We start from the raw sequence: 18,959 nt of genomic DNA on the forward strand, positions 1-18,959 counted from the left end.
ACAAGGTTTTTCTGTTAATGTGCTGCTATACCTCACAGCTGTAACGTCAGTGTCGAAGCGAGTGCTCAATTTATATGAAGTGTCCTTAAAGACTGTACATAGCTTGTGATGCTTGTGGACAGTTAATTTAGCTGCTACTACACCACCTTACTACTGCTGTTTCATATTTATGGTTTGTTTTCGAAAGCAACATTTTTTTGTATTTAAATAACGTGACAGGTACTAACTGCAAACACTTGGTTAGTGTGTGATGTAAAATGAATGATTTATCTTCACCAGGCCGGAGAGAGTCATATGAGTTCAGAAAAAGGACGTGTGTTGTGTGATTATCTGTTGTACTATTGTACTTTTGTTACGTCACTGCCCCAGAAGGACCACAACAACAGACTAACAATGAAACACTGTTTTATTATCATTTTAACTGCCTCAAATTTCATCTTTTCAAAATGCCAAAACAAGCTCCAAATAAACTGGACCTTCTTACAATACATGCTCCCAAAGTCAGTCTGGTATCAAATACAACACACATGCTCTCGTGTACAAATATGGAAAGTGGGTTCAAGTTGTAAATCACAGCTGCACAATGCTGCCAAAACCTCTAAACTCCGGAGGAGAACATTTCTTAAAACACTGGAAGAACCTCTGTAAAAGAAACAACAGCAAACACCTGCTAGAAAATATCAGCCGTTTCTTTAAATGACAAACCTCTACGCATTTGTTGTTATCTGAACCTACAGGCCTTGGTCCTCAGTACTTGGACCTTACATGGCTACTCATAAGTGTCCAGTCTGATGTAGAGTATATTTGGACGTGAATCTCTGCACACTCTCCCCCTCCAGAAACTTCATGGCTCTCCAGTGGATCTTGCCACAGTTCTCAGGCTGTCCAAGGGGTCCCAGCTCCTCCTGGATGTACTGCAGCCACAGATCTTCAGAAATATAAAATAATGACACTCAACAAGGTTTTTTTTTTTTTTCCATATCCCAGATTACACATTTATCTTTGTTCTAGAAATCACACTAGCAGTATAGGATCCAGATTGTGAATGTATTGTAAGGTTAACATCAGATCTGACATCCCTTTTCTCTGTATTTGAGGTAATGGTATTTAAATAAGCTGTTCTCTTTGCAGTTGTTAGATGGAAACCTGGAGTCTTGAACAAGATGTTCAACATTTACCATTTTCAGCATTTCTATTTCGCTCGTATTCCTTTAAGAAGGCATTTAAGGCCACTTACCGTCATCTGAGGTGCCAAACTCCTGCAGGGCCCTCTCATAGTAGTCTCTCAGATAGTTCATCTTCGGAGTCTCCTGGAAAACACACAGAAAAGTCCACAGTCTGTCCCTCAGATTTATTTTTTTTTCCAACAATGCTTCCATATCAGTGACACCACTTTAACAGATTCACTGATGGAGGTTTCATATGTCACAGACAGAAGCTGCTATACGTACTTGTTCCTTCTCGATCTCAATCATTCTGGTGAAAAAGGCCTTGGACAAGGGGCGGTTCTCCTGTAAGCTGCAGAGACAAAGTTTCAGTTTAAACTCTAGTTAGTCGAGTTAGTTTGCATGTTCACTAGAGTTTGGGGCCGGTTAAATGCGTGTTCCTCAGGTGTTATTTATCATTAAGGTGAGCAGATAAATGGATGTGTTTGTACCTTGTAAAGGTCTTCCTAGCTTTCTTGTAGCCTCCAGTGTGGTAGGACCAATCGAGGTAGCGCTGTTTCATCTCCATGGCAACAGCCGCTACTGCAGACAGCAGACCTCTCTGGGAACAAACAAGAGAACAAACTGTCTGCAAGGCAATCTCAATTCTGAGGCCAAAACACTGTGCAGACATAAAGGACTATTAATCATTCCTGCCTCATCTCTTACGTATTTATCTGCAAGTTTAATCAAAAGCGGCCTCTGTTTTTCCTGAGCTATAACATTGCTGCTGACAGTAACTTTAGGCATGATGCTGTGAACACTGAGCTCTACTGTAGGGATGGTATCAGCATGTGATGAGCAGTGCCTGTAATGTCTTTAACTCGGAGTGGTTTCCATTTAGCCACTTTAGCATTACATCCTGACTGATGGAGTCAAAGTCTGTAAGAGTGACTGGTTCTTGTCCTTCTTGTCTGGTAACTAAATTTGGCTGGACAATAAACTCCAGGAAGAGTCCAGGTGGTTCCAAACTCCCATTTTACAATTCGTGTTTCACAACATTGATGCCATCGTGCTGTGGAGTCTACAGAAAGGTCCTTGGGTTTTGTCGTGAGATGCAGTACGAATTTTGGGATCTTATGTAAATAAGTGTGTGCGTTTCTGAACTCTGTCATTTCAATTTATCACAAATGAATTCCAGTCAAATTCTAAACACATGAAAATAAAATAAAAAGCAAACAGGATGCACCTGACCACAACTTGGGAGTCTCACATCAAAGAGTCTGAAAACCTTTATACACAAAATAAAATCAGTTTTTGATACATGTAAATGTAAAATATAAAAAAATGCAGGTAAGAGGCTGTTGTTTTTTTTTAATTATTATTAAATTCAATCTCCACCACAGAAAGTGTGCAGAAGGAAAATGGGTCTGAATATTTTCTGCAATTGTAAATATTTTAAGAGGCAGCTCTTCCTTTCAGCTATCACTGAAGAACTCTGTCAAAAGATATGGTTTGTGGCAACAGCACGCTCTGCACTTAAAACTAATTTGTGGTGGATTTAGGTGGACTACCTTAAAGACAGCTTCTGTCTCCTCAGGACTCTGGTTGGCCATGCTCCACTGGACCTGCTGTTGCCAGAGGGGTAGACTCTCCTGTCAAGATGAGACATCAAGGACTTAGCTGAATAACCATCTTCAATTTCACAACTAGTGCTATCTGCCAGCACAGCTGCTAGTTTGTGTGTAATTAGCATCTAAACCACATCTCACACACTTTTAGTGATCATTAATTTATATGTTCTCCTGTGCCCTGCAATACAAAACTTTTATTGTTTATTCCAGATGAAAACCGCCTCTGGTTTTATAATATTTCCCAACACTTAAATAGTGTGTTTATCTTGAGAGAAGAACTTTCATAATGAGCAGCGGGTAGTAATCGTCCCCACGCAGCTACTTCTCAGGGCCACAGTCTTGTGAAACCCCACTTCAGCAATAACCAGCTACTCTGCTCACTGCTATAAAAGGCCTGTGGCTGAGTCAAAGCATGTGTTTTGATAGCTACAGTATAAGTCATTACAATGTGATGATCTGTGCAACAATGAGAGTGGTGAAAAGTTAGGACATCACACGTTCAAGAAAAACAAAGTGTGTGTGTGCTGCGCTTTAATACGAGTTGTGGTGATGAAGATGGACGTTATGATTGATAAGCCTGTGTATCTGTGTTCAAATAGAGCGTTTTAAATGTGTAATTCTGCACATTTACTTTTCAAGTCAAATTAAACAGTGTGAATCTGACATTAAACAATTAATAATTACACAAATGATCAATCTTGAGGTTAATATGTTGTGTTTACACACCAAGGCTGCTTGTTCTTTAGGTTTTTAGTTTTCCTCACATATACAAGGGGGGCGGGAAAAGCTAATACAGTGGAATGAAGACTAATTGGGCCAAGGAGATGGCCCACTTTTGCTACACCACTGGTGGCTGGTGTGTGTCCATTCTCCAAGGAGCGCAATTACAGAAAAAAAAAGTCCAAAGTTGATGTGATTGAGACCGTGCAGTCGAAGCGTGTGTGCATGTGTGTGTGTAATAGTGCGGTGTATTGTGTATACCTTGGGATTAACGAGTGTGAGAGCATCCTGGAATAACCTGCTCACATCTCCGCTCCCCAGCTGTATTAGCGTCTGCAAACTCAGACTCCACACGGACACCGATTGGCTGAAGCGCTGGGTGGCTGCCATGGCAACGCTGGCCGCTCCCTCAGCGTCTCCGGATGAGAGCAGGATCTGCAGCTGGTCACATAGGGGAACATCATGTTGGCTGTTTCCATACACCAGCGTGATGGCTTTCTAACACCTCTTTTAATCAAACTTTGTTTAGTTTGGTTTTTATTGTAATCGAGAAAACGTCTTGCGTTTGTTTTAATTCAGATATTTCCATATAAAAAGTGAAATTGTGACTTTAAATAAGAGACACTTGGACTCATTAATAACTTGTTTACTGAACAGTGTTGAGACTTTGGCAGCAATATGGCACCAAAATGTGCGCTGAGCAAAATATTTTTATGAATCTCGTCCTAATTAATAGGGCTACAGGAAATATGGGGCGGGGGTGGCATGCGTAAAAGGTTCTAGGCTTGGCTGTGAACCAAGATAGATGCTTGGTATGAGCTAGTGACAGTAGTCTGGCTCCATTGTGTTCTGGATTTAATAACTTCTGGCTAGGCAGCTGCACCACAGTCCATTTGGAAGACGACTCACGAACATCTCAAGAAGTCTGTTGGATTCATCAGAAGTCGACTTGTACTGTTCTCACAAAGCCAAACAAACTACACTAGTAGTAGTAGTAGTAGTTAAATGCACCTAATGTGACCAGACAGTTGACAAGTCATCATTACACATGTATCTTACCCAGTTTTTATAATAGTCCTCTTTCAGCAGCGAGGAGTCATGGGCACGCTGCAGCACACTCAGTATCCTCCCCTGCCTCTGCCACACACACAAAATACAGATCAGGATTCAAAAACCTTAGCCACCAACATTTTTTCATTGTAAATGTTTCATTTATATCGTAAGGAGCAAACAAACAATCAGAGTCGGCTTCATTTCAAAATTAAACAGTATTCACTTACTTTTTCCTTCAGCTCCTGGACGTTGGTCTTTCTTTTTACTCTTTCCAAGCAGAAAGCCACATAGCAGGTCCACATTGGCTCTAGAGCACAAAGTAAACAAGAACAGCGCTGCTTTGTTATTACTGGCACATCACGTTGACAGGAAGTATGCAAACAGTGAGTTAATACAGGGCGCCCATACAGTGTTGAGATGTTTTTGACAAGACTTTGGCAAAACCAGATCGTCTTCAAATCCAACAATGGACATGATGCTGTGACAGTGTGAGCTTTATAAACCAAGGGAAGACAGTTCACCAGTATGATATAGTTATTTTTTGTGAGAGATAGTAGAAACAACTATAGCGTGATGAAAACTGTATTGGTGGACTTTATACAGTGTTTAAATTCATACTTTATAAGAATGCACAGGAGCCTTGTAATACGATTTTATAACTACACCATTAGTCAAAATCCCAAATTCTAAATTTTTCCCTTTGGGTAAAAACAGTCAACTGTGCATGTGTTCTCTGTGTATCAGTGAGTTACCAGTGTTGAGGCTCTTGATGCCCTCCTCATAGACCTGGCAACAGCGCTCCTCTCTCCGGTTTATATCTGAGGCTCGGCCTTTGGCTGACTGCAGCTCCGCTCCTGCACCCGGAGCCTCCAGCTCCCTCTTGGCCATGAAATCCCACGTGAAGCTGTCCTCTGTGTAGTTGGTCTGTAAGCTGGAAAGAAGGAGAGAGAGGGGGAGAGAGAGAGAGAGAGAGGGAAGAATGTATGTTTGTGCCTGTGTGTGTGTTTGAGAGAGTAAACTACTCTGTATTACAATGAGCTTCTTACTCTTGCAGGATGGAGTCCTGGAGTTCTTTGGTAAAGTCAAAGATAGCTGCTATGTTCAGAAGCGAGATGACGAACTCAGCCTCTGTGGGGCAAAAACATCAAATGAGGTTCTCACTTTTTTAAAAATTCTAAAACTTTTACATTTTTGAAAATGTTCTTTCTTTTCTTAGAATTGGAAAACAACATTTAAAGGCAAATACCTTTGATTTTTCCTGTAGCATCTTTGTACACAACCTCAGCCAGTTTACCGTTCAGGATCTCTGGAGCGAACTCATATTCACCCTGGACGGTGTGAAGAGCAGATCGTGGATATGAAGTCAGAGCTTACGTGCAAACAGTTTAATTGTGTGTTTTTATGTCTTATGTTGTTGCATTTCCCATAGTTTCTATTTAATTAGTTTCACACTCACCAGGTCCATCTCCGCCTTCTCCAGCTCCTCCTTCTGCTTCCTCAGTTTCTCACAGTGCAGCAGCTCCATACGGAAGTACTAACACAGAGTTGTTGGAGACAATGAGAAAAAAATATTTGACAAATACTCAAATTGAAAACGATCACACGCTCTACAACTGCTACCACAAACGCACTGACCTTTAACTTCACCCTCTTTATTCTTCTAGAGAAACACTGAAGTTTATTCATAAACTGAATGCTTTATAGTTTAAGTTGTACAATGCTGCCTGGATTATAAAAAACAAACAAACAAACACACACATTTCTCTTGTTTTACCTCTTTATAGACTTTCTTGTTGTTTGGGTGGAAGCGTAGAGCCCTTAGAAACAGGTGTCTGGCACTTTCAGACGAATTTCTATCCTCCAGTTCACTCTTGGCCGCCATTATCCACAAAGCTAGACGAAAGAAAAACACATCTATTTATTTTTCCTGAGCATATATTTGTTTTCGTTAACCCCAAAGATTATGAGAATTGAAATGTGACAGTGGAATTTATGAATAGGAGAAAATCACAGTCTTCTGTACCTGGTTTGTCAGGATGGATAGCAAGCATGGCTGAGAACACCTTACTGATCTGACCTTTGGTGGCCTGATGAGTAAAACACAGAACACGTCCTTATTAGAATGAGTAGAAACTGTTTTTGGTCTAACTGAAGTTGAAAACTTTCCAACTTAAAAAAAAGGTATAAGCATGACACTTTACATACCCATTTCTTACAGAAAGCAACATGCGAGAGCCAAAGCTGCACATCGTCCTGTGGGAAACAAACATGTCTGGTTATTTCTGCTTCATTCTTTCCGTCAGTTTAAACTAATCACAAACGTTTGTACACTGCTAACTTTTTAAATCTGGCAGCCAACACGTACCCACACATTTCCTTTTTTATTTATTTACGTTGCAATGACCATTAATAATTACATGATCACTTTTTGTTGTTTTTTTAGTAATATGCATTACAGTACCTTCCACTTATTGGTTGCTCTTCTGAAGATACTATTTATTCTGTGGATGATGGGGAATTCAATCTCTTCTCTCTTAAACTGGTAGTGTATGTGCTGCAAATTAAATGATAAGCACAGTTAAATGACATGATATTATCTCAAAGCAGCAATGAAAATAAGTATCCACTCAAGTTACATTGGTACACACGTACATTTAAAAAAAACAAATGACGAGTGCAAAAATGAGTTAAGCATCTGTTCACCAGTTTACCAAAGGGCACTTACCACTCTTCTCTTCTTGATCAGCTCTAAAACGTTGATTTCATACTGTAATTACAAGAAAAACTAATTTAAATGTTTTAAATTCTACATGTAACTTTTTCCTTGTTTAAAAACTAAAGTCAACAGATCATGTAAGCATGTTACATACCTGTATGTATGCAATGAAGTCCTCTTTGTTGACAATCAACCTGTGGAGCTTGTATTCCAGGGCTGTCGCTCTCTTTATTATGGATCTAAAGTGGCAAACCATGAAGAACTCATCACATTATCCAATTGAGAGGCTCAGGAATGGAAACAAGTGAAAATAGTGCAGTTAAAGGTTTAAAATTGTTAATGTCTGTCTTAAAATGAAAGTCATACAAACACAGAGAGTTGTTTTACATGATGTGATCAAGTGTGAACTCCTAGTCTTTAAGTCTAGTCTAACATGAGTGGTTGCAACACGCAAAACAAAGCAAAACCTAGCTCGGTAGTTATCTGGGAACCTGACTAAGTATTATTTTGGGACAGATTGGCAAACATGTGAAGCCTCTTTATCCTCACTTGACTTCTTTCTTGGTGAACAGTCCCACTCTCTCCAGCTGCTCCAGCTCAGGAATCCTCTCCTCAATCCGCTGCTGAACGATCTCCGCCATTTTGTCGACACACTCTTTCCAGATTCAGGTTATTTAGTAATAATAATAATAACGTTATTAATGTCAACGTGACATTGAAACACCGTAAGACTCTGAGCTATGGGCTGATTTTCTTCCATACACATGTGTGGAAGTTATGGTTCGCCGCTTTTCCGGTTCCGTCTCCAAATTGCTCCGTCCGGAAACACGGAACAAACGTGTTGTGGAGTAATGGTGTATTATAAACCAAAAAAGAATACTTATGTTTTATATAAACTGTCCACTAATTTAAGGGTAATACATTGTTGTTGTTTTTTTTTACCTCAAGTAAATACAAAATTGCTGTTTGGAAACTTCCAACAGATAAGATGAAACAAAAAGAAGTAATGAAAGTTTATTAGAGGCTTCACATATTCTAGGAATTAATCTCAAACTTTTACATGTCCAATATGCAGATGTTTCTGCACTGTTTATTGGCATATTCTTATAAAATCTGATTATTTTTTTCGTGTGAGGTTACTAACTTTTTTACATAATTATGCTTCACACTGATTTACTATAAGTATAACATTTTAATTACCAATATATGGCAGCTATAAATGATATACAGATCTGTATGATGTAACAGAACAAAAAAGAAACATGTTTTGAATTTTATTTTTTCCTTTTCTTTTAATTAGGACATTTTCTTGGTGTGAATTTGCAGGTAAACGGCAGCAATGTTAACAGGCTATTGAAATTAAGTGTAGCAATAGTGTATTTGGGATCTGTCAGCCCAGACAGAGATATGTGATATGTGATTCAAATATACACATCAAATGGACACTCATCCTCCAAATAATTTGATCCAAATGTTGTTTATTATGTTTAATGTAGAATTGGTGACATAACTTTGCTGATATAGGTGTAGCCTACAGAACTCTTGATCAATTCATTTAATACAGAATTGCACAATAGAAAAGGGGGAGCTAGATCAAGGGAGAGAGTGCAGAGAAGAGTGGTAACACAGGGAGAAACTAAAGTGAAGAAGAAGTACAAAAACTGGGATGAGGACAAAATGAAGGGCGCTATCATAACATATTATAACAGGCTAATGCATAATATAAATATACAATTCTGTCTGAATTGAGAACAACTGTAACAAGGTAAAACTATTTCCTTCTGGGATAAATACAATTTTTTTAATCTTGAATTGAATTGATTCTTGAACTTTTTGTGTCAGCAAAAACAAAATGGTGAGCCAAGCTTTGTAAAACAAATATCATACATGCTTATTGTTATCACACAACCAAAATACACACCTTGAGGAATTAATAGAGGATTTATAATAACAGATTAATAAGCATAGAATTCATGGGGTGGTCTCACTCTATGAATAAATCGTCCATGCAGATTTGTTGCAGTAGGCTGCACAGGGCTGAACTTGCATGGAGCTGTTTTCTCCATTAACCACATGTAACACACATAATAACGAGGAATAAATTGAAGGCTGGACGTGGACTGTGTGCTGACTGTCACGTCTCGTACGCCTCCGACTTGAAGCTGTAGGATGATGATGATGATGATGATGATGATGATGATATGAGGAAAACTGATTAAGTCGATTTCCCGCAAAATCGCAGAACGCGAGAGCGGGTTGTGTGTCCCCACCGAACGTCACCAGCCAATCAGGGCGCGGGATTATGTCAGCTCGTCTCCCATTGGCTGAGAGCTGACTAAGGCTCTGTTGTTCAGTACGAATTGAAGGAAACCACACCAACAAAAATTACAGACAGATCGGCAGCAATTTCACCCAAAAGAGTCACACCGTTTCGGATATCACACGATATTGGGTTGGAAAGCTGAATGCGGCGGGACTTGAGTTGTACGGACTTTTGTTTTTTTAGTAAACCATGCTAGCAGTGCTAGCTAACTAGCCAGCGTCTCGTCGCCTCCTCTTCATGGGTTTCTGCTGTTGAGTCTGCCAGGCTTGTGCTGGAGGCAGCGAGGATAACAAATTAATGCCATCAGCCAGGGTTCGTCGTCTTTATTTACCCCACTATCTACCACATGTTGATTTGAGTAGTTTCGCCAACTAGCAGGGGTTAGAATAAACGAATTGGTAAAAGGTGAAGTACCACGTAGCTAACACGTTAGCATTTTAGCTGAGCTAGGTGGCTGGAATGCTAACGCGAGCATTTGGCTGCTAGCTTAAGCTAACTTGTTGTACCACCACCGTTTGTTCCTTCAATCTTTTCTGGGTTAACGTGATGTTGTTTGACTTGCAGAACTCAGGTCATATTATGAGCGGGGCGAGTTGCAAAGCTAACGGAGCCGTATACCCTGCCTCATCAGCAATGATGAACTCCGTGAAGAAGCCGAAGATGGAGCAGATTCAGGCCGACCATGAGCTGTTCCTACAGGCCTTTGAAAGTGAGCTTTCACCGCTTGTTCCTCTGAGATGCAGTTTTTATGTTTTGATTACATGAGGGGAACTTTCCCATGTTCTTCATTGGGTTATAGTTTCCCTCTTTTCCTGTCACTTTGTTCACATTATCTGAGGGGATCTTCGTAGTTTAGCTAACTAGCAGTTCAAAGAAAGATAGTTTGGGAAATGAAAACTAAACGCCTGTCATCATAATTATATCGAGGCTGGGGCGATTATAGCGGAATCGGTAAAACACGTCTTGTTGATGATCTGCTGGTGTTTTGCCTAACAAGCCACCACCTGTTAGCGCTCCATGTTTTGGCATTTGTTAGTAATCATTTGGCTTAATTTCCCAGATGACACAGAGAAGCTGAATGACAGCAGACTGAAGGAGGGCTAGTCTCATAAAGCAAAACCTTATTTACAGTCAGTTTTTAAGCTTATTTTCCAAAGATTTTGGTGTATGTACGGGTTTTACTTTGCAATGTTGGTGATACTGTGTGGAGACGTCCACATTAAATATCTCCTTATGTCCTTCTTTTCTTTCAGAACCCACTCAAATATACAGATTTCTCCGCACAAGGAACTTGATCGCAGTAAGTCAGTTACTCAACGTGTGATTTATTTTGAGTCTGTTCTTAAAATCTATGATTAATTTATGCTTTTCCTCTTTTTTGTTATTTTAGCCAATATTTTTGCACAGGACACTCACCTTCATGTCTCACAGAAATGGTCGAACAAATGCCAGAAGGTACGAAATCTGTTCTCGTTTATCCTCTATAGATATATCCACTGAGGTTTAAGATGATTCATAGGATATGTTTATCTATTTTATGTTTGGTCATAGTATTCATTAATTGTTTTTAAAAAAACAAAACAAACAAACCCTTTGTGACTTTGAATCCTTCCTCCCAGGAAAACTTTCAAGGTGGATGGTATGCTGCAGACAGTGGAGAAGATGAAGGGAGAGCAGGATTCTCCAAGGTAATATAGCTATAGAGAGTTGATGCACTTCTTCATTGCTGGCTAGTTTTAAAGGATTGAATCATCTTATTGACGTATTTTATGACCTTCAACTATGCCCCATGTTGTTGGAGCACTTGATGTGACTCATTTTAAACTGTCCATTTTGGCTTTTGGCTCTTTAGCTTGTCGTCACATCTACAGTTAACCTTCACCGGGTTCTTCCATAAGGATGGTGAGCAGACTTTACTTTTGCATATTGGTTGCATTTAAAGTGGGCTGAGCAAATGACTTCTTTACTGACGTGAAACTCTTTCTGTTGTCCTACAGAAAAGCCATCTCAGAATTCAGAAAATGAACAAAATTCTGTGTCCTTAGAGGTGCTACTCGTCAAAGTATGCCATAAAAAACGCAAGGTAAAGTAAAATACTATGCAGCAAGTCTTTCATTTTTGCAGATTTCCTCTTGTAACTTGTTGATGATTGTTATCTTTAATAGCATTAAAATTAATTCTCTTTCAGGATGTCAGCTGCCCGATAAAGCAAGTGCCTACAGGTAAAAAGCAGGTGCCTTTGAATCCTGACAGTAACCAAACCAAGCCTGGCTCCTACCCTTCCTTACTCGTCTCCAGCAATGAGTTTGAGCCCAGCAACAGCCACATGGTGAAGTCTTACTCACTCCTGTTTAGGGTGTCACGCGCAGGGAGGAGAGATACCAATGGTCTGGTCAACGGAGAGGCCAACGAGAACATTGGTATGAAACCTGCGTTGGTGTGTTTGTGCTCCTGTTGTTGGTGAAGTGCTGTTTGTGTTTGGAAGATTTAGACTCAAAGTTGGGTCACAGTATCCTCCTGGTTTCAAGGAGCCAGTGTTTCTAAATACTCATTTAGAAAATAATGTTGATGTGCAAGAAATGTTTCTCAGTTTTAAATCTTTGTTTTGTATGTTTATACAAAGATGTAACAGATACTCCGAGTAGAAAGAAGAGGAGCTCATCCCACAGAGAGGAAGGAGAAACCACAGAGACATTTGTTGCACAGATGACGGTCTTTGATAAGAACAGGTAAGGTTTTGTGATTGAATTTGTAAAACTGGTCCTTTCTTATCTTCTGTTGACTGTTCCCTTTAAGTCATGGGCTTGTCCTTTGCAGGAGATTGCAGCTGCTCGATGGGGAGTATGAAGTATCCATGCAAGGGATGGAGGACAGCCCTGTGAGCAAGAAGCGAGCCACATGGGAGACTATTCTTGATGGAAGGGTAGGACGGGTTTGTGCTTGTGTCTGCAAAGAGTGTGTGTTGTCACATGTGACTTATCAGAATCTGTGAGTCTTACCTTAGTTTGTCTTGTTTTCACCTTCATGCCATTCCCCTTTGAACGTCCCGCAGAGACTGCCACCATTTGAGACTTTTTCTCAGGGACCCACACTGCAGTTCACACTGCGTTGGACAGGTGATGCCAGTGGAAAGTCGACTGCCCCAGTGGCCAAACCTCTTGCTACTCGCAACTCGGACAGCTCCAGCCCCATGGAGACCAGGACCAGCAACCACCGAGCTGCCCTCATGAGTAAGTAAAGAAAACGCCACAAGGTAGTTTTTAGATCAAGTTTTGATCTAAGATGAGGCTTGATGTAGATAATTTAACATCTTAAATCACATTAAGTTCTGTGATTATATGTAAGAACAGGAGACGGGTGATGACAAAGTGGGAGAGGGAAGAAATGTTTTACCGTTTTACCTTCTGTTTTAATCAGAATTAAACCAAACAAGGGACAAATTTTTACTTCATGCCATGTTCTGAGCAAAGCTGAATGGATCATGGTTTTGGATATTTCACCCACTGTGATATTCTTTTGTGTGGGATGTTCTATTTGTAACTGAATCTGACAAAACACACACTGAGTCATAACTGTTGAGTCCCTTTCAGACATGCGCTTCACACCATAAATGTGCAGACAGATTTACTTGTCTGTCATGTTTAAACAAAGTCTCTTTTCTGTAGAAATCATAATGAAATCTCACTTAAGTTTGTTTAGTTTAGCTTTATTTATTACGTGTGAATATCCAGCAAAGTGCTTGAATGCAAATGAGTTATTACCTAAGGACCTGCCATTTTTAACTCGTGTTTGAGCAGCAGGATTATATCGGTTGTATCTAATTTATGTTGAGATTTGTAAAAGAACTGTATTAGTGTTTGCAGAGTGGCTTTTTTAAGTGGGCTCCAGCCTCCCTCCAGCTGTTAAGGTGCATCATGATCATTAATTAAGCCACAAAGAAACATTAATCTGCAAAAAACGTTTTAAAGTCCACCATCAATGCAGCCTTGCAGAAAACTCTGCTCTTCTTCTTTTCTCATCAGACTCAGTAATGTTACAGGTGCCATGTCTAAAAGTGACTTCAGAAACATTCCTGCTGCTATGTGCAACATGCTGACATTTCATATCTTGATGTTATTGGGAATTTCTTCAGTTTCTCAAATACTTGTTTAACATATCAGATGCACAGAATTTGGTGATTCTCCAGCAGTTAACTTCTCCATCTGTTCCCATCAGCAGTGAAAGAGTCAGTCAGCACAGACATTCAGACGAGGAAAGAGCAGGTCCCGTGTGAGCCGCGGCAGAAGCTACGTATATTTTATCAGGTACACCACACAACAGTAGGGGGTACAACTGGGCCTGGGGAACTGATTTACAGGAATCCTTTGGCGAGGTGACTGAAAAGCAAAATGTCTTTAGTCTGTGTAATGGATTTTAAGAAATGATTGGAAATGCTGTCACATTTTGAGACACTGGTTTCTAATTGTTGATCTAGTGAACAGTTTCCTACATAAAGCAGAGAACTGTTTGTGTGCCAAAATGTGGCAGCAGCTCTGGCATGAAAAGTACTAGAATCACTCACTTACTTTTGCTATAGGTTGATCATCTCAGTTTTACAAAGTATTAACTACTGCCACGTGTTCTTGCTCAGTTCTTGTACAACAACAACACGCGGCAGCAGACAGAGGCAAGAGATGATCTCCATTGTCCCTGGTGTACCCTGAACTGCAGCAAACTCTACAGCCTTCTCAAACACCTCAAACTCTCCCACTCCCGCTTCATCTTCAACTATGTGGTAAGTGTCAGTGTGTGGGTTTGGGCTAGTCGGGTGCACTCGTAAGACTGTTTTTTGCGTGACGAAGGAGTTGCATCCCACTGGTGCAACCATATTGTTCTCTCCTGAAGCTACAGCAGGTTGTGGCCTCACACACAAGTTTAAGTTGGACTTTATTTTTATTGATTTTTGAAGTTTGCACTGCAGTCATTTTCAGTGTACTTGGTGTAAGTTTAAGACACAATTATGGTTGGTTGTGGTTAAAATGTTGTATATTATTTTACAACACCTTGTTTGAACAGGCATTTTGAATCAAAGCACTTTGCTTATCCTTCAAGAAATCACCGTTTTAACCTTGACAAGTGGCAGTTTTCCCTTGAGCTGAACACTAACCAGGCCCTCCGTGTACAATTTCCAAGAATTTCACCATTTCTTTTTTCTGCAGCCTCACCCCAAAGGAGCAAGGATTGACGTATCCATTAATGAGTGCTACGACGGCTCATACGTTGGCAACCCTCAGGACATCCACAGCCAGCCAGGCTTCGCATTCAGCCGTAACGGCCCAGTGAAAAGGACCGCGGTCACTCGTATACTGGTTTGCAGGTAAAGGATGGAGTTTGCTTAGTTCAAACTCTTGTGGTATAACATTTTAATTGGATTTTCATTCGGTTACACATAGAGATGCATTGGTTAATCAGTGAAGAGTTCACCTTAGAGTTCACCTAAGTTGAATACAGTGAATAAAGTACAAAATATTTAAAACTTGTTATATTCAGCCTCGGGGTGTTATTTCATCATTTAGGTTAAGTTTAGTTAGTCTATAAGAAACCGAAAATAAATTAACTGTATATGAGGAAAATACAAAAAAAGCTAAGAAATCTCTGTTGAGACAGTTGACAGTATAAATAGTAGAATAGTGTATTTGCTGGGTTTATTTATTGGTCCCACTTCTGCTAGGCCCAAGAGGACCAAACCAAGCCTGTCAGAGTTCTTAGAGTCCGAGGATGGAGAGCTGGAGCAGCAGAGGACCTATGTCAGCGGACACAACCGCCTCTACTTCCACAGTGACAGCTGCATGCCCCTGCGGCCCCAGGAGATGGATGTGGACAGCGAGGATGAGAGAGATCCAGAGTGGCTCAGGGAGAAGACTGCCACAGTAAGAGGCCATTACTTCCTGTGTAATTTTATATCTGGCTTTACCGCTGAATTAGCATGTCTCACACACAACTGAGGAAAACACCCTTTAAGATTAAAGATCCAGAAATTTGGCAGATTCCACATTATTCCCATGAAATGAAGCAAATGTTATTACACTTGTGTGTTGCTTTTGTATTCGACAGAACATGGAGCTCTTCCTTTACTTAATGCTACAGTAAATGTAATTGTAATAATTAATGTAATTGTTTACATTGTAATGTAAAGTACAATTTATACAAAACCTTTGACCAGGTTTGTGTATTAATAGACAACATGTGTAGAAGTGAGTTTTTCCCAGAGGCCATTTTAGGAAGAGAGGAAAAACCCCGAAATGCAATACAGATTTTGGTGGTTACCGTGGCAACATAGAGTCCAGTTTTTGGGATGGCCCTGTTCGCCATAAATAACTTAAAGGTGCAAAGAGTATAAACTATTGTTAACATTTCTTTAGCTTACTCTTACGCCCATACATGATTTATTGAAGCAGAACATTCACTTGCTGCAGAAGACGTTTGTATCAACGTTACTTTTATTTCTTTCTATTTCTCTGAAGACAACTTTATTAAAATCAATATTTCCTGACACATCAACAACACAAGCTGCACAATGTGTGGCCTACGTTATGCATGATTTTGTTGTCAGGTGAGGGGATGACATATTTGTATCAAACAGGCTCCATAATGTGTGATTTAATTTATTTATTCTTTGTGATTCCAGCAACTGGATGAGTTCACAGATGTTAATGAAGGAGAGAAAGAGGTGATGAAGCTGTGGAACCTGCATGTCATGAAGCATGGGTACGTTCAACATCGCTGAGAAGCAGTGGTTAAATTACTTTTTTAGCTATTTTTGATATAGAACTACGGTTGTCAAGCTATTTAAAACAAATCTCATTATATACTGTGTGATCCATAAATCTGAATGAAGGGCATCAATTCTTGCTGTAACAAATAAAATGTTTCAATTTAAAGGAATGTTGGAAGATAAGTGAATCAATAATTGACATAGACTTCAAAGTTTGAGCCTTTAGCTCGGACCTCCACTCACGATCACGCGAACCCACCCCTACTTCTAACAATATGTCTAACTGGTTAATGTCCAGACAGAAACACATTCACATGTTCTTACATCCACCGTAGTTTGACCTATTGAAACATTTGAATTTGACCTTGTGTGTTCTGCTTTTTTCTGTAGCTTTATAGCAGACAACCAGATGAACCAGGCTATCATGCTTTTCGTGGAGAACTGTGGTGCTCACATCAGCCGCCGCAACCTCTGTCGCAACTTCCTCCTGCACCTAGTCAGCATGCACGACTTCAACTTGGTGAACACAGCTACCATCGACCGAGCCATGGCCCTTCTGCGGCAGATCCAAGAAGAACTGCCGGAAGCCGAGGACGAGCAGCAGGACCAGACTCTGGTATCAGCAGGAGCATGCAACGGCAATGCCATCGCTTCCAGTGGGGGAAAACAAGGCAAGAGGACAAAAAGCACACTAACAGACTGATGCAGGCTGGGTGGACGGAGCGGCGGTTGTCGTGTTTTCCTTTTTGTTTCTTCTTGATTTGATTTTTTTTTTTTTTTTTTTCCCTCTTCTTCAATGAACATTACTGACCCTTTGGTGCTTAGATAGTTGAAGTGGTCATTGGAGGGTCTGCCCTGAAGCAGACCAGCATATAAGGTAAACAAGTTTTTTGGAACTTGAACTGAACCAAATAAAAACAATATAAAATGAATCACCCGCAGATATACAAACCAGGAATTTGAGGACTGGATGATATAAGTTGAACCTACTTATTATGCATTTAGCAGGAGCCGCTGAAGTATCTGTGTTCGGGTGAGAGAGTGAACAAACTGAGAATCTTCTCGTGTGGCGTGACTGCCTCTGGTATGTCCCGTTATAGACAACTGTATTGAGACTACAGTTAAATCTGTACTGGTAACATCGTCACTTTTGATTATTTGTACACATACACGGTAACCTTGTCGAAAACTTATACTTTTAGCTGTTTATTTTAGCACTTGGTGTTTGTGTTTAGGAAGCTGATCATGATTTTTGTTGTGTGTGCTGCACCAAATGTTAAATGCAGCATTTTCTTTCCCCCACTGTCATCAGTGGAGAAGTGTTTTCAGTTTGGTTTTACGTTGAGAGTTCATTCAGTTAAAAAAAAAAAAAAAAAATCTACACTTGGCACTAGTGTCTAGAGTATATAAAGTTTGTAAAGCTTGTTTAGAACCCCCAAATGGACTCTGGGTTTTGCTGGTAGGGTGCCATGACAGTAGTGTTGCAACTTTAATGTAAGTTTGGATCCTGTACAAGAGAATAAATTCAGACTTTGGGTTCAGGCTAAAACGTCTACTTCGTCACCCTGTTGGCCTGCATTGATTATAGCTCCAGGAAAGGCAGGGAAATAAAGATTTTGTTTTTTTTTTCTTCTAGGATTTAAAGAAACAACCAGCAACACATCTTCCCATATATGGTGTAGATTACATAGCATCAAACCTGTAAAAGTCAAGTTATTTTCTGATGATGCAGACACCTGTAGTTTCTTTTAACATTGAAGTTTCAATGTGTGTGTGTTTGTTTTTTTTTTTTTTTTGTTTTTGTTTTTGTTTGTTTGTTTGTATAATATGGATTCAGTAGCTGATTGACAGAAATGAGTATACATGTAACTGCATCAAATGTTAGACTGAATCCGGTAATTAACACATTGCATATCTTCTTTCAAAGCAATATGCTGTTTATTGGATGGTTGGTTTTCAGGTCCAGATCAGTTGTCTGTCCTTTTAGGTGCAGTTTATGCCAAAGGGGAGTTTTGTTTTTTTTTTTTTTTTTTTCTTTTCATCCATCTTTTAGTTCTGTATACTTTTCTTTAGTGTCTTTCCTTTTATTCATTCAACAACAACACTTTGAAAATCAGTAGTAGTGTTTTGTAGTGTGCACATAAATAGGTGACCTCCACCATTATGTCATCTGACTTCCCTTGTTGACAACCAGATTAACAATATATTTTTCTCCCTCTATTATTCAAAAGAGGGCTTCTGTGTTCATCTGGAAAAGGGAGACATTCATCATCATTATTGTCAAGACATGCTGTTAAAATTGTGAACTGTACATTCTGGCTAAGGGGATTTTTATATTTAAAGAAATAAAATACATTTGACCTTATTCATAGCCGAGTTTTGGGCATTAGCCATTATTACACTTTTTCAATCATGGTTGGCTGTTTAATAACCCAGTCTGAATATTACCACAGACTAAAACCTTTGTTTATAATTAACAAATGCAGTAGAAGTAAAAAATCTGCAGAGTGTTTTCCAAAAAGATGTTTACAGACCAAGCTGTCTACTTTCCAAAAGAAAGGAAACACTCCAAACCTCCACCCGCTGCAGTCTCTCTCACTTGTGTGTCTCAGAT

The 18,959-nt window shown here is 39.8% G+C and overlaps 2 protein-coding genes across 3 annotated transcripts; one reads left to right on the plus strand and one right to left on the minus strand.

Moving 5' to 3' along the window:
• Positions 1-388: 388 nt before the first annotated feature.
• utp6 (UTP6 small subunit processome component) lies at positions 389-8,057 on the minus strand. The gene is made up of 19 exons (XM_026360692.1): positions 7,818-8,057; positions 7,423-7,507; positions 7,278-7,319; positions 7,014-7,106; positions 6,758-6,805; positions 6,576-6,639; positions 6,327-6,445; positions 6,009-6,086; positions 5,799-5,880; positions 5,599-5,680; positions 5,305-5,483; positions 4,780-4,859; positions 4,559-4,636; positions 3,761-3,940; positions 2,720-2,800; positions 1,658-1,767; positions 1,452-1,518; positions 1,238-1,310; positions 389-928 (listed from the first exon to the last, which is right to left on the minus strand). Exons 1-19 carry the CDS (start codon positions 7,907-7,909, stop codon positions 774-776), a joined length of 1,788 nt encoding a protein of 595 aa, XP_026216477.1. The 5' UTR covers positions 7,910-8,057; the 3' UTR covers positions 389-773.
• A 1,831-nt stretch (positions 8,058-9,888) lies between these two features.
• suz12b (SUZ12 polycomb repressive complex 2 subunit b) lies at positions 9,889-18,924 on the plus strand. Of its 2 annotated transcripts, none has more exons than XM_026359263.1 (17): positions 9,889-9,903; positions 10,156-10,300; positions 10,845-10,891; positions 10,982-11,046; positions 11,211-11,279; positions 11,444-11,493; positions 11,589-11,674; positions 11,780-12,011; positions 12,215-12,320; positions 12,409-12,514; positions 12,644-12,821; positions 13,807-13,895; positions 14,222-14,365; positions 14,790-14,947; positions 15,302-15,500; positions 16,259-16,338; positions 16,736-18,924. In XM_026359263.1, exons 1-17 carry the CDS (start codon positions 9,889-9,891, stop codon positions 17,046-17,048), a joined length of 2,082 nt encoding a protein of 693 aa, XP_026215048.1. In that variant the 3' UTR covers positions 17,049-18,924. The 2 variants fall into 2 exon arrangements, with proteins under 2 accessions (XP_026215048.1, XP_026215049.1); XM_026359264.1 differs by having other exon boundaries at positions 13,810-13,895.
• Positions 18,925-18,959: the final 35 nt, after the last annotated feature.

The sequence above is a fragment of the Anabas testudineus genome, chromosome 1 (assembly GCF_900324465.2).
Source record: "Anabas testudineus chromosome 1, fAnaTes1.2, whole genome shotgun sequence".
Lineage (NCBI taxonomy): Eukaryota > Metazoa > Chordata > Actinopteri > Anabantiformes > Anabantidae > Anabas > Anabas testudineus.